General features: G+C 43.7%; 1 protein-coding gene across 1 annotated transcript; it reads right to left on the bottom strand.

Moving 5' to 3' along the window:
• Positions 1-5,252: 5,252 nt before the first annotated feature.
• LOC130293816 (olfactory receptor 6N1-like) lies at positions 5,253-7,512 on the bottom strand. The gene is made up of 2 exons (XM_056542950.1): positions 6,952-7,512; positions 5,253-6,732 (listed from the first exon to the last, which is right to left on the bottom strand). Exon 2 carries the CDS (start codon positions 6,610-6,612, stop codon positions 5,626-5,628), a length of 987 nt encoding a protein of 328 aa, XP_056398925.1. The 5' UTR covers positions 6,613-6,732; positions 6,952-7,512; the 3' UTR covers positions 5,253-5,625.
• Between the last annotated feature and the right edge of the window lie 8,814 nt (positions 7,513-16,326).

Genomic DNA, 16,326 nt, shown 5'->3' with positions numbered 1-16,326 from the left:
TAAACAATAATAATAATAATTACTATTATTTAATCTACTTATAAACTGCAGATTCTTAATAGTATTAAATATCTGAAGACCCTTAGAAATGTATGTATTTGAAAGTCATTTATTTTTATAAAATTTTTCGCTGTAGGTAAACATTTTTGTCAAACAAAAATAAATTGGGGGAGATTTATCAAAACCTGTCCAGAAAAAAGTTGCTGAGTTGCCCATAGCAACCAATCAGATCGCTTATTTCATTTTATAGAGGCCTTGTTTAAAATGAAAGCAGCGATCTGATTAGTTGCTATGGGCAACTCAGCAACTTTTCCTCTCGACAGGATTTGATAAATCTCCTCCATTGTCCTTTATTCTGGAGAAACTTTTTTTTATCTTATTTAATAGAAACAGTACTTACTACCAATTGTATCTCAACAAGACGTTAAAAAAAAAAATCCCCATACCTGATTATTGCACCGCTCATGGATAATGTGCATTGTTCTCTAAGCTGTTTATATAGGTCAAGGTGTTCTGGGAATTTATTCTCTGTACAAAACGAATAATTGGCATTCAGAATTATTTTCGGCAGCTGTGACTGAGATATTTTTACCTAATTGGATGTTGTAGCTTTAAGGTTATAGGATAAATCATCAATTATCAAGAGTATTGTGTGCAAATTATTTTAATGATCCTTATACTTGAATAAGGGAAGAACAGTCTATGGACAGTCACCACCCTGCATGGACACTATACCGCCATCAGCAGCAATAATGGAGATGGCCATGGCATATCGTCAAATAAGTCCAACCTTTATTGGCAGTGTTGAAGATTTGTACAAATGCTCTTAAGGCCCATGCACACTAGGGTCCAGCAGGCGCTAGGATAGCTCAGAGATGCGCCATCTCCATAGATGCCAATGCATTTCCAATCGTATTCTGCTGGAAGAATGGGTTTCCACGGCATCCAGAATTTCCATGGCAAAACCTCTGCCTTAAAGGGGTACTCTGCCCCTAGACATCTTATCCCCTATCCAAAGGGTAGGGGATAAGATGTCTGATCGCAGGAGTCCCGCTACTGGGGACCCCTGCGATCTTGGCTGCAGCAACCCAGACATCCAGTGCTTGGAGTGAACTTCGCTCTGTGCCGGATTACTGGCGATGCGGGGCAGAGGCTCATGACATCACGGCCACGCCCCCTTAATTCAAGTCTATGGGAGGGGGCTTGCTAGCCATCATGCCCCCTCCCATAGACATGCATTGAGGGAGCATGGCCGTGACGTTACGAGCGGGTGTGGCCATGATGAGCCTCTGGCGCTGCACCTGACACTCTATACAAATGCTGGGTGCAGCAGGGAGATCGCGGGGGTCCCCAGCAGCGTGACCCCCACAATCAGCACATCTTGTCTAGGTGTGGCGCACCCCTTTAAACCAGAGTCTCACACTTTCCTCAATGGCTGCTTCCTGGGTCATCTGATAGAGACTTTTGGCACTGTTCTCAGCCTCAATGCTGCAGCTTGTTCTACAGGCTAGCTTTTGGCTCCTCACTGGTACTTACCATTGATCAATACCTCTCTCTCTCTCATTGGCCAGCCTCAGGCTCTCTCTTTCTATTTAGTGGCAAGTGGCAGGCCTCTCTGTTCAGCAACGCCATTTATTTCCCTTACATTCTTCATGGTCTACAATCACATGGTCACTGAAACTTACGGTCAACCTAGAGCATAGGTCCAAACAATCCATCAGAAAAAACACAGGCCCAGGGAACGGACTACTGTAAAATTATTTATTAATTGAAGAACTTTAAATGTGTACATCCACAGTGAAAGACAGAAACAGGTTTGCTGTGTTTGCTTAAGTTTTTAAGCCTTTAGCCTTAAAGTGATACTCCACTGGCCAACGTTCGGAAGTAAATGTTCTGAGCACTGTCTTCATGCTGCGTGGTTCAGTCACGCCCTCCCCCATAGACTTGCATTGAGGGGCGTGTCTGTGATGTCGCGAGGGGCTCTGCACCGCAGCTGATCACTGTAGACAGTGAGCCTGCCGAACGACCCGGGTCTGATGAGGAATGTCGCGCAGACCCACGCAGGAGGACATCAGTGATGTAACTCGACAGGCCACCGCCAGAGAGAAGAAGCGCTGCACAGGCCAGATAAGTGTGTGTCTGTGTGTGTGTGGGCTATGCTACCTATTATGGGGGGGCTATGCTACCTAATGTGGGGAATCTATGCTACCTAATGTAGGGAATCTATGCTACCTAATGTGGGGAAACTGCTACCTAATGTGGGGAATCTATGCCACTTAATGTGGGGAAACTATGCTACCTAATGTGGGGAATCTTTGTCACCTAATGTGGGGAAACTATGCTACCTAATGTGGGAAATCTATGCTACCTAATGTGGGGAAACTGCTACCTAATGTGGGGTATGCAGTTACACAGTTAATATTCTCATTATTGTGGATGGAATTTACATAGTTTATTATTTTGATTAATTTCCTATGGATTTTTGTATGGTTAGTTATTTGCTGCCACCTTGTGTCCTTTTTTGGTAATGCTCATGTTTCTTTTCCCTGAAAGCTATGACTAATTTCCTTTGTATGTAACCACACCCCTGCTTAGTGCATCACTTCCTGTGTCATGGCTGCCTGCATCTGCCTCATGTAACAGGGACTCATGTATTCTGCATGCTAAGCTAAGGAAAGCATAATCTTTTGGCCGCATAATACTGAAATCCATTCATTCTGCTGTATTCCTATTGTTTGATGTACAGAATAAACCAGCTTTTGGATGAAAACAGTATTGGTGAGTTCAGCTATCTGATAAGGATTGTCCGCAGTGGTTATATCTGCTTATTCAGGCCAGGCATAGAGGTCATACAAGGGATAGATCACTATTACAAGAATCTGAGTCAGAATACTGGCGAAACTGCAGTACCTAATGTGGGGAGACTGTTACCTAATGTGGGGAATCTATGCTACCTAATGTGGGGAGACTGCTACCTAATGTGGGGAATCTATGCAACCTAATGTGGGGAAACTATCTTAATCCTTCCAGTACTTATCAGCTGGACTGGGGCCACTACTACTAGCCCTACAAAGCTGCACATCTCCTGTAGTCCATCTTGTTCCATATTATACTGCTGCCAAAGCTACTACTATTCCTGCTTCTGAAACTACTATCCCTACACAGCTGCACATCTTCAAAGGGGTTATCCAGGAAAATAACTTTTTTATATCTATCAACTGGCTCCAAAAAGTTAAACAGATTTGTAAATGACTTCTATTAAAAATCTTAATCCTTTCAGTATTTATGAGCTGCTGAAGTTGAGTTGTTCTTTTCTGTCTAAGTGCTCTCTGATGACACCTGTCTCAGGAACTGTCCAGAGTAGAAGAAAATCCCCATAGCAAACCTCTTCTACTCTGTGCAGTTCCCGAGACAAGCAGAGATGTCAGCAGAGAGCACTGCTGCCAGACAGGAAAAAAAAAACTCAACTTCAGCAGCTGATAATTATTGGAAGGTTTAAGATTTTTTTTAATAGAAGTAATTCACAAATCTGTTTAACTTTCTGGTGCCAGTTGATATAAAAAAAAATTTTTTTTCCTAGAATACCCCTTTAACACTAACATGTTCCATACTGTACTGCTGCTTCCATTACAACTACTCCTGCTGCCGCTACTACAAGCCCTACACAGCCAAACATGTTCAGTGCTGTCCACCTTCTTCCTCATGGCTGCCAGCTGCTTCTTCTAGACCTACTCAGCTCAACATCTCCTGGGCTGTCCATCATGTTTCATACTATTGCTGCTGCTACCTCTGGTGCCGATACTACTTGCCCTACACGTCTGTACATCGCCTGCGCTGTCGATTATGTTCTATAATGGAGATAGTTCACTAGAGGCAGATAAACCGGCAGATCACATATTTTTCTAACCATCAGAAAAAGGATTGCAGGTGTATGAACGGACCCATGATAAATCACGCTAGTGGTGCTAAGCAAAAAAAAGACTGACAAGTCTCAAACATCAATACAGAGTAAAAAAAATAGAAAGGCGGCACTCACCACTAGTGAATAGTCTCTCTATTTCTTCAGTGTACTACAGTTACAAGCAGGGACGGCTGTCCAGCCAGCCCTGCTTGTTCCTGTAGTACACTGAAGAAATAAAGAGACTATTCACGAGTGGTGAGTGCCGCCTATCTATTTTCTACACTGTATTGATGTTCTATACTTTACTGCTACTTTAGGTGATGCTACTATTATTACTTATCATGCAAATATAAGCCGAGATGTCTTTGCTTAAGGCTTATACTCATGCACCCTTTTATCTTGCTGGGTAGCATTAGGGTTTCACCTGTGAGGCCTGCTATAATTGAACCAACCAGGGTGGGGGCTTGTAGCTTGTCTCCCCCCTCCCATTGTATGTGTGCCTAGTCCACACTGGAGGTAACTGAGGAGCAAACTGCAAGTCGGACCTATGGCTGCCGTAATTTGGTTCCTGGTTTTATTTATCTGGCCAGGTAGGTTAGTTGATAGGTCCCGCACCATTTAAGAAACCTTGGCGTGGTGTGCGGGCTCAAGTGTGTCCTTCATATAAGGATATACTGGCTAATGTCTCAATTTTACATCAGTTTTGAGGGTTAGCTAATGTCATTGTTTACATTAACCACAGCAGTGAAACCACATTGTGATCCATAGGTGTAGGTCCTCCACTCCAATGTAGGTGCACAACTGCATTTGGGGTTGAGCACCTTATATCACCTTAGATCACGTCAATGTAATTGGATGCTACTATTAGCCCTACTAGGCGCACATCTCCTGCCTTGTCTATTTTGTTTCATACTGTGCTGATATTATTGGGAACCATATCTATGACAATTAACAAAATTGGATAATTTTTTAACAGCTTTGATAAAAATCCATTCCTTTTTTTTGCTTTGCCGAACAAGTAGGCACACAGAGTCCTGGCAGTTTACTTCTCAAAAAAAAGATACTTTTCAGATGGCTTGATAAAAATCATAGCTTCTTCCAATGCCAGCCTGCACGTATAAACACCGTCAGGCATTAGCCCCAAAAACGAATCATTTTTTTTAGTCATAGTGTTAGGGAGCTTTAAAGGGGTTGGTTTCCACCCTAGGGGACCACGCACAACTTTTCTGGGTAATTGGGAAAATTCCAAATCTGAAAAGCCCTCTGAATCCAAAGCTAAATGGTTGACCAACTTTTTAGAATCTGATCCAAAAACAAATTTTCATCCTTACTAAGCACCAAGATGATTCAACCCGTTTTCCCAAAGTTATGTAAATCACAATATAAAAATAAGAACTGGAATCTGATAGGTCACTAAAGACAACTTCTTTATTCTTTCTATGCACTGGTTCTAATATATTTTCCCCACTGTATTGATGCTGTAAACATCTATATGAAAAGTAGCTTGCCTTCCCCATTGCCCTTATTGGCTCATAAAGATTTTTTTTTCCAGAAGACAAAATTCACCACAATTACCAATACACTTTAGGTCAAAATAAAGTTGAAAGTTGAGTTTGACAAATATGTTTTAGTTTTACACTAGGGGTTCATCCATAGGGCTGCAACGAGTTGCTCAATAACATTTGTATGATAACACTAATTCTATTGCAAATTTATTTTCATTTTTATTTTTGCATTTTTACTACCAATCTACTGCTGCCATATTGGCATGTGCATAAAAATTGTTCTGATGGTAAAAGTTTATGTAGAAATCTTTTTATTTCCTCATTTCTCAAACCATAAATGATGGGATTGGCTAAAGGTGTAAAGACCGCATAGGTGAGACCCACCACCCGGTCATAGTCTTCAGAGTAACTTTTTCTAACACGTATATACATAAAGCCAATGCTGCCAAAAAACAAAGTGACAACCATAATGTGCGCCCCGCAAGTAGAGAAGGCTTTCCGGCGTCCATCTTTGGACTTAATCCTTAGGATAATGTATATTATCCTGGTGTAAGAGAAAAAAACAAAAGCAGATGTCAAGAGGATGATAAAGGAGCTGACGATAAATTCAACCATTATATACAACCGAGTATCTGTACATGCCAAGGAGATCAATGGAGGGAAGTCACAGAATACATTCTCAATACGGTTTGGACCACAAAATGGAAGGCGAGAAATTAAGATGGTTTCAATGACCGGGCTTAGAATTCCTCCAATTAAACAGGTAGCAACCAGATTGACATATAGGCCAGTAGTCATAATAGATGAGTATCTTAATGGCTTACAGATGGCCAAATATCGGTCATATGCCATGATTGTGAGGATGTAGCATTCAGCTGCTCCAAGAGCATGTAGGAAATAAGCCTGCACAAGGCATCCATTCAAAGAGATCTTCTTCTCTTCATCCAATAGGTCGGCCAACATTTTTGGAATTGTGACGGCCGTGTAGCAGATTTCAAAACATGATAATGCTGCGATGAAGAAGTACATGGGGGAGTGCAGGGCGGACTCTCTGCAGATTACAAGCAGTATTACAGCATTGCCAGAAATGATAAAAAGGTAGATGATAAGTAGGATTGCAAAGAGGAGAAAATGGAAGTGTTGAAGAGTTGGGAATCCTTGTAGCACAATTTCGTTAACTCGGCTATGATTGAAGATTCTTTCCATATTTCTTCTATAATAGGGATTTATGAGATCAAATTCCAGATATATTCATTCAAATTTATCAAACATGTTAAAATTTTAATATAAAAATTAAATCTAGTTTTCCTTCCTTTATTCTGTACCCTAAAATGAGAAAACAGAATATTAGAAATGTTTCCAAATGTATTAAATATACTTACATATTACATGTGTGGTGACCACGGGGTGTTGCAATGGATGTAGCAGGGTCTGGCGGTATTAACCCCGGGGGCAAGATGTTGTTAACCCCTTAGTGTTAGTGACGCCAGGATGTGGTTGTTTTGGTATAGGGGCCGGAAGAAGGGCTGATTGCACGAAACTCACCCGGTTTGTAGCCTCTGAGCTTTCCGCTAGATCCCGGACATCGATGGCGGCAGCTATTTACTGAGTGATGGTTGTGGTGAGTTGCTGGATCTTTTCTTTTTGTTATTTCATTTTTGGCGCTATTTATTCCTTTGCACCACCGCTTAGCTCAGATTTTTTGAACCACTGTGATTTTCTGTCTTCGCTCTCCATATATCCTATTTTTTGCTTCAGGTTTTTTGGTTAGGTGCCTCCAGCTGTTGTTCTCTTCATTAGTCATATTGTTTTGGTATAGGCCACTGCCGACAACAAGCCCAAAAACGGCATGCAGTGAATGAAGGTCCACAGCAAGGATTTGAAGTAACTGGAACTTTTACTTGTAATATGCAGGAAACAGTCTTTACAGTTACGCAGTTTCCACAGAGGTAACCGGAACACAGGGAACCTTGCAGGCTTGCTTGGACTTGTAGTTATTGTATTAATTATGCAGGCCACTGTACTACTGATATAACTTGAGCTTGACAGTAGGTACTTCATTTGTAGAAGTAGCTTTGACTTACAGTTTAGGCTGCTTTCACACTATAAAATTCATCCATTTTAAAGATCTGTTTGATGTTCCGTTATGAAAACCCTGAAAATCGGCCATTAAACGTCCGTTAGAAAATCCCATTATAGTCCACGGGATTTTTACATTATCCGTTTTAATCCGTTATAGTCCGTTATTAACCTCCCTGGCGGTATGATTCTGTCTGGAAATTTGTACAATTTTTTAAATTGAATTTCACATCCCCCCCCGCCCATTTCACATCTCCCCTGTCACATTCCCCCTCCTGTTACATTCTCCCCCCTCAATGTTACATTCCCCTTCCCCCCTGTCACATGCCCCCCCCCCTTGTCACATCCCCCACCTTCATGTCACATTCCCCTCCCCCCTGTCACATTCTTCCCTCTTGTCACATTCTCCCCCCCTGTCACATTCCCCCCTCTGTCACATTCCCCCCTCTGTCACATTCTCCCCCCCCCTGTCACATTCCCCCCTCTGTCACATTCCCCCTTTTGTCACATTCCCCCCTCTGTCACATTCCCCCCTCTGTCACATTCCCCCCTCTGTCACATTCTCCCCCCCCCTCCCCATCACATTCATCCCCCCCCCGTCACATTCCCCCCTCTGTCACATTCCCCCCTCTGTCACATTCCCCCCTCTGTCACATTCCCCTCTCTGTCACATTCTCCCCCCCCTCCCCATCACATTCTCCCCCCCCTCCCCATCACATTCTCCCCCCCTGTCACATTCCCCCCTCTGTCACATCCCCCCCCTGTCACATTCCCCTCTGTCACATTCCCCCCCCCCCCCTGTCACATTCCCCCCTCTGTCACATTCTCCCCCCCTGTCACATTCCCCCCTCTGTCACATTCCCCCTTTTGTCACATTCCCCCCTCTGTCACATTCCCCCCTCTGTCACATTCTCCCCCCCCTCCCCATCACATTCATCCCCCCCGTCACATTCCCCCCTCTGTCACATTCCCCCCTCTGTCACATTCCCCCCTCTGTCACATTCCCCTCTCTGTCACATTCTCCCCCCCCTCCCCATCACATTCTCCCCCCCTGTCACATTCCCCCCTCTGTCACATCCCCCCCCTGTCACATTCCCCTCTGTCACATTCCCCCCCCCCCTGTCACATTCCCCCCTCTGTCACATTCCCCCTTTTGTCACATTCCCCCCTGTCACATTCCCCCCTCTGTCACATTCCCCCCTCTGTCACATTCTCCCCCCCCCTCCCCATCACATTCATCCCCCCCCGTCACATTCCCCCCTCTGTCACATTCCCCCCTCTGTCACATTCCCCTCTCTGTCACATTCCCCCCTCTGTCACATTCCCCCCTCTGTCACATTCCCCTCTCTGTCACATTCCCCCCTCTGTCACATTCCCCTCTCTGTCACATTCCCCCCTCTGTCACATTCCCCTCTCTGTCACATTCTCCCCCCCCTCCCCATCACATTCTCCCCCCCTGTCACATTCCCCTCTGTCACATCCCCCCCCTGTCACATTCCCCTCTGTCACATTCCCCCCCCCTGTCACATTCCCCCCTTTGTCACATTCATCCCCCCCCCCCCCCCCCCTTGTCACCTTGTTCTGCAGCAGGATACACTAGGTTTGCCGGCAGATTTCAAACCTAGTGTATTTACTGCAGAACAAGTCCTTTCCCCTTCAGCCAATCACAGGCTTTACACCACTGCGGCCTGTGATTGGCTGAAAAGGGAAAGGTCCTAGAAGATGAATAGTGAAGAGAGCAGGGACCAGAGCGCACGGAGGGCATATGCAGGGGGTCGGGATTAGGTGAGCAAAAGTTTTTTTTATTTGACTCAATTTTCCTTTTACACTTAGCTCAGTGTTCTTCTAACAGGGTGCCTCCAGCTGTTGTGAAACTACTACTCCCAGCATGCCTGGACAGCCTTTGGCTGTTCGGGCATGCTGAGAGTTGTAGTTTTGCAACAGCTGGAGGCCCCCTTGTAGGGAAACACTGACTTTTAGTATTTTTCTTTACCTGCTCTGGCTGCAGGGGGGCTGGACTAAAGCCAATTGGTTGCTAGTTGCCTGGGGTACCTGTGCCCTTGGAACTCTGGATATGTCATGTGACTGCAGGTCACATGACCAACACTCTATACACTTTGTACAACTTTATACATGTGAACAACCACATTAAAAGAACATAATAAATACACATGGCATTTCTACAATACACTTGATCTGGGGGAAGCCCTGCAGGAGAGCCCTGTGGACCTAAGGGACTCTTCCTGAGGGGACTTAAGGATGGTACAGAACTAAGTTTGGTACCGGGACACCACACATGGACATAACGTTTCAGAACCTATTTAGTATATTTTCTGTTTACTATAACACTTGATATTTAGCTCCTCCCATTTCACTTGATCACCTGTGTTCCTCTAGAACTTTCTCTGTTTAGTATACAGCAGCTGATAAGTACTGGAAGGATTAAGATTTTTAACAGAAGTCATTTACAAATCTGTTTAACTTTCTGCAGAGAAGAATAGTAACATAGTTCATAAGGTTGAAAAAAGACCAGAGTCCATCAAGTTCTACCTGTAGTCCTAATGAGTCCCTACTGAGCTGATCCAGAGGAAGGCAAAAAAAACTCATACTCGAGGTATAAATTCTTTCCCGACTCCAAATATGGCATCAGAATAAATCCCTGGATCAATCTTCTGTCCCTATACATCTAGAATCCATAACCTGTAATGTTATTACTCTCCAAAAATGCATCCAGACCCCTTTTAACTTCTATTACAGAGTTCACCATGACACCTTCTCCGGGAGAGAATTCCACAGTCTCACTGCTCTTACAGTAAAGAACCCCCGTCTGTGCTGGTGTAGAAACCTTCTTTCCTCTAGATGTAGAGGATGCCCCCTTGTTATAGATACAGTCCTGGGTATAACTAGATCATGGGAGAGATCTCTGTATGGTCCCTGATATATTTATACATAGTTATTAGGTCACCCCTATGCCTTATTTTTTCTAAACTAAATAACCCTAATTCTGATAATCTTTCTGGGTACTGTAGTCCTCCCATTCCCCGTATTACTCTGGTTGCCTGTCTTTGAACCCTCTCCAGCTCCACTATATCTTTCTTGTACACTGGTGCCCAGTACTGTACACATTATTCTATGTGTGGTCTGACCAGTACTGTACACAGTATTCTATGTGTGGTCTGACCAGTACTGTACACAGTATTCTATGTGTGGTCTGACCAGTACTGTACACAGTATTCCATGTGTGGTCTGACCAGTACTGTACACAGTATTCTATGTGTGGTCTGACCAGTACTGTACACAGTATTCTATGTGTGGTCTGACCAGTACTGTACACAGTATTCCATGTGTGGTCTGACCAGTACTGTACACAGTATTCTATGTGTGGTCTGACCAGTACTGTACACAGTATTCTATGTGTGGTCTGACCAGTACTGTACACAGTATTCTTTGTGTGCTCTGACTAGTGATTTGTACAGCGGTAGAATTATTTCCTTGTCATGGGCATCTATGCCCCTATTGATGAACCCAATGATTTTATTTGCCTTGGCAGCAGCTGCCTGACACTGGTCACTACAGCTAAATTTACTGTTAACTAAGACCCCTAAGTCCTTTTCCACCAAAGACGCTGTAGACACAGCTAGAAGTAGATGTCTTCAGGCGCTCTCCAGGACAATCAAGTAATTTTAACCGTAAGACACGGACTGGTAAAATAATAAAGATTTATTTGGCAGAAAATAAGCTCAGACAACGTGTTTAGAGGGGCGGGACCCCCTCTTCGCCAGGTCCACTGATTGGTTAGCAGGAGCAGGTTTTAAACCGTATTTGCCCACGAAAATCATTTTTCATGTAAAACAAATGTGATAAAATAAAACCACAGTGGAAACAATTTGTTGTACATAACACATAATAATATCAAATATGTAAAATGGGCATTACATGCTAGGGGAAGAATTTCTAAATATATGTATATGCAATGATCATCTCTAACCCCCAGATTAGGGGAAGATGTAGTATGGCTTTACTTACGCTGTGAATGTCAGTTTGGTTTCAGACCTGAGTTTGTTATCAGTGCTCCCGGGGCACAGCACAACTCCAGCAAGTATTAGTCTGTCCCGGAGAGGATGGGACATGTTAGCCGGCTCGTTGTATTTTGCAGAATCGGCATTTCGGCCACATCCTGCGGGACGGCAGGTAAAGTTTCCTTCATACGAACATAAGGAGGGCAAACTGTAATCATATAGCATATAACAGCAAGGAAGCATATAATAAATTAACCCCTTAATGACTCAGCGTATTTTGGCCTTAAGGACTCAGACAATTAAATTTTTACGTTTTCATTTTTTCCTCCTCGCCTTCTAAAAATCATAGCTCTTTTATATTTTCATCCACAGACTAGTATGAGGGCTTGTTTTTTGCGAGACCAGTTGTCCTTTGTAATGACATCACTCATTATATCATAAAATGTATGGCGCAACCAAAAAACACTATTTTTGTGGGGAAATTAAAACGAAAAACGCAATTTTGCTAATTTTGGAAGGTTTCGTTTTCACGCCGTACAATTTATGGTAAAAATGATGTGTGCTCTTTATTCTGAGGGTCAATACGATTAAAATGATACCCATTATTACATACTTTTCTATTATTGTTGCGCTTAAAAAAAATCACAAACTTTTTAACCAAATTAGTACGTTTATAATCCCTTTATTTTGATGACCTCTAACTTTTTTATTTTTCCGTATAAGCGGTTTTTTGTGCCATGATCTGTACTTTTTTTTGATACCACATTTGCATATAAAAAACTTTTAATACATTTTTTATAATTTTTTTTATAAAATGTATTAAAAAGTAGCAATTTTGGACTTTTTTTTTATTTTTTCGTTCACGCCGTTCACCGTACGGGATCATTAACAATTTATTTTAATAGTTCCGACATTTACGCACGCGGCGATACCAAATATATCTATAAAATTTATTTTTTACGCTTTTTGGGGGTAAAATAGGAAAAAACGGACGTTTTACTTTTTTATTGGGGGAGGGGATTTTTCACTTTTTTTTTACTTTTACTTTTACTTTTTTTTACATTTTTTTTTTACACTTGAATAGTCCCCATAGGGGACTATTCATAGCAATACCATGATTGCTAATACTAATCTGTTCTATGTGTAGGACATAGAACAGATCAGTGTTTTCGGTCATCTTCTGCTCTGGTCTGCTCGATCACAGACCAAAGCAGGAGACGCCGGGAGCCGGACAGAGGCAGGAGAGGGGACCTCCGTGCGGCATTCTGAATGATCGGATCCCCGCAGCAGCGCTGTCCGGGCATGCTGGGTGTTTTAGTTTTGCAACATCTGGAGGTCCGCAGGTTGTAGACCACTGTGCTATACTTTACATTACATGGATCCCTCAACATCCAATGGTTTCAACAAACGATGGTCCATTTGGAACGGATTACCATCGTATGTTGAGGGACCACTGTAATTGCATAAAATAAATAAATAATTCAGTAAATGACTTCTGTAACTTCATTTAAACCATGAGGCTGTAATGTTTGTAGGGAATAAATCCAGAACATTTCTTTTTTTTTAGCTAGGGCTTCAGCTCTGTTTGTAACGAGTATTGGTATGTGATCAATCGGTAGAACGGTGAAAAGATTGTTTTCTTCACCTTTGTGTTGTAACGAAAAGTGTCTGGAGAGAGACCATGGTGCATGAAATTTCTTTTTATATTGCATCTATGTTGGTTGAGCCTCTGATGTCGTTTTTGTGAGGTCCTGCCGACATATTGTTTGCCACAGTGACAATTAATTAAGTATATGACAAAGGCGGATTGGCATATCATATAGTATTTTATGGGAAAGGTTTCACTTGTACATGTGCCGCTTAAGACAGTGCTTTCGTGCTGTATACTGAGACAGCAAAGACACCTCTTTTTCCGACATTTAAAGACTCCCTTTTTCAGGAGAGGGAGAAGGACGGGCGTACCCCGTTACACCACAGCACCTACCCTTTTAAAGGAAATAACGGCACATGGTTGCGCTTTGTTTTCAGTTTTTTTTAAGTCCTTTTCCACGTCAGTCGTCCCAAGTGTTCTCCAAGGAAAACTGCCTCATATTTTCTCCCGCACTATCCACAGGTACTGGGGGATAGTGCGGGAGACGCTGATTAAAACGAGCCCTACCTTGGTTTGATCCACGCCGCCATTCGCCCGCAATTTTAGTTTTAATCTCTGTGTATATCCTGCTGTAACTGGCACGGGGGGGAGGCTTCTGCGGGCTAACTGGCGCTGACGTCAGTGCCAGTTAGCCCACAGAAACCCCGCCCGTGCCAGTTACAGCAGGATATACACAGAGGTTAAAACTACAATTGCGGGCGAACGGCGGCGCAGATCAAACCAAGGTAGGGCTCGTTTTAATCAGCGTCTCCCGCACTATCCCCCAGTACCTGTGGATAGTGCGGGAGAAAATATGTGGCAGTTTTCCTTTAATACATAATCCCAGCCTGGATTTTTCCTCCCCATCTGCATTACCTTACATTTATCAGTGTTGAACCTCATCTGCCACTTCCCAGCCCAAACCTCCAACCTATCCAGATCCATTTGTAACAGTGACAGTAACAGTTCTCTATAGTGTTTACCGCTTTACAGAGTTTAGTTTCATCTGCAAAGATTGCTACTTTTCTATTCAACCCCTCTACAAGGTCATTAATAAATATATTAACCCCTTAAGGACGCATGGTTTTTCCGTTTTTGCATTTTCATTTTTTCCTCATCACCTTCTAAAAATCATAACGCTTTAAATTTTGCACATAAAATTCCATATGATGGCTTATTTTTTTGCGCCACCAATTCTAATTTGCAGTGACATTAGTAATTTTACAAAAAAATCCACGGCAAAACAGAAAAAAATTTATTGTGTGACAAAATTGAAGAAAAAGTGTCATTTTGTAACTTTTGGGGCTTCCGTTTCTACGCAGTGCATTTTTCGGTAAAAATAACAACTTATCTTTATTCTGCAGGTCCATACGGATAAATTGATACCCTACTTATATAGGTTGGATATTGTCATACTTCGGAAAAAAATCATAACTACATGCAGGAAAATTTTTACATAAAAAATTATCATCTTCTAACCCCTATAACTTTTAATTTTTTCTGTGTATGGGCCGGTATGAGGGCAAATTTCTTGCGCCGTGTTCTGAAGTTTTTATCAGTACCATTTTACCATTTTTGTATTGATCGGACTTTTTGATCGCTTTTTATTCATTTTTTCATTATATAAAAAGTGACTAAAAATACGCTACGCTGGACTTTTTTGCACGTACGCCATTGACCATTTAATTAACAATATATTTTTATAATTCGGACATTTCCGCACGCGGCAATACCACATATGTTTATTTAGATTTTGATTTACAGTTTTTTTTTTAATGGGAAAAGAGGTGTGATTCAAACTTTTATTAGGGAAGGGGTTAAATGACCTTTGTTAACTTTTTTGCAGTGTTATAGCTTCCATAGGGGGCTATAACACTGCACACACTGATCTTTTACCCTCATCCCTGCAAAGCCATAGCTTTGCATGGATCAGCAAGATAGGGGCTCGATTGCTCAAGCCTGTAGCTCAGGCTTGGAGCAATCAAACGCCGATCGGACGCAACAGAGCAAGGTAAGGGGACCTCCACTCGCGTCCTAGCTGATCGGGACATCGCAATGTCCCGATCAGCCCGACTGAGCTGCCAGGAAGCGTTTACTTAAATTTTTAGACATGACGATCAACTTTGATCGCCGCGTCTAAAGGGTTAATAGCGCACGGCACAACGATCGGTGCCACACGCTATTAGCCCAGGGTCCCGGCTATCGTTAGCAGCCGGGACCGACTTTGTGTGATGCGGGGCCACGGCGTGACCCCGATTTAAACACCCGGACCGGGCATAAGGCGTACAGGTACGCCCTACGTCCTACGTCCTGAAGGAGTTAAATAGAACAGGACCCAAGATTGACCCCTGCAGTACCCCACTAGTAACAGTCACCCCATCAGAATAAGTACCATTAATAACCACCCTCTGATTCGTTTTAGTTATTCCTTTAGTAATTCCATAAATTACCGTATTTATCGGGGTATACCACGCACCGGCCTATAACACGCACACTCATTTTACCAAGGATATATGGGTAAAAAAAGTTTTTTAACCCAAATATCCATGGTAAAATGAGGGTGCGTGTGTGCGCGTGTATACCCCGATACATCCCCAGGAAAGGCAGGGGGAGAGAGGCCGTCGCTGCCTGCTTCTCTCCCCCTGCCTTTCCTGGGGTCTAGAGCCCTGCTGCCGGACCTTCTCTCCCCCTGGCTATCGGCGCCGCTGCCCGTTCTGTCCCCCTGACTATCGGTACCGGCGTCCCATTGCCGGTGCCGATAGCCAGGGGGAGAGAAGGGGCAGCGGCACCCATTGCCGGCGCCGCTGCCCCCGTTGCCTCCCCCCATCCCCGGTGGCATAATTACCTGGATCGGGTCCGCGCTGCTGCAGGCCTTCGGCGTGCGTCCCCTGCGTCGTTGCAATGCATGGCGCGGCGCACTGACGTCATGCGCCGTGCCGCGCATAGCAACGACGAAGGGGACGCACGCCGGAGGCCTGCAGCAGCGCGGACCCGACCCAGGTAATTATGCCACCGGGGATGGGGGGAGGCAACGGGGCAGCGGTGCCGGCAATGGGTGCCGCTGCCCCTTCTCTCCCCCTGGCTATCGGCGCCGGTACCGATAGTCAGGGGGACAGAACAGGCAGCGGCGCCGATAGCCAGGGGGTGAGAAGGGCCGGCAGCAGGGCTCTAGACCCCAGGGAAGGCAGGGAT

This window comes from Hyla sarda, chromosome 10 (assembly GCF_029499605.1).
Source record: "Hyla sarda isolate aHylSar1 chromosome 10, aHylSar1.hap1, whole genome shotgun sequence".
NCBI lineage: Eukaryota > Metazoa > Chordata > Amphibia > Anura > Hylidae > Hyla > Hyla sarda.
This window is presented reverse-complemented; position numbering and strand designations above follow the sequence as displayed.

Excerpts from the sequence above, each read along its gene's own strand:
- LOC130293816 (XM_056542950.1), bottom strand. The coding sequence starts at position 6,612 with ATGGAAAGAATCTTCAATCATAGCCGAGTTAACGAAATTGTGCTACAA.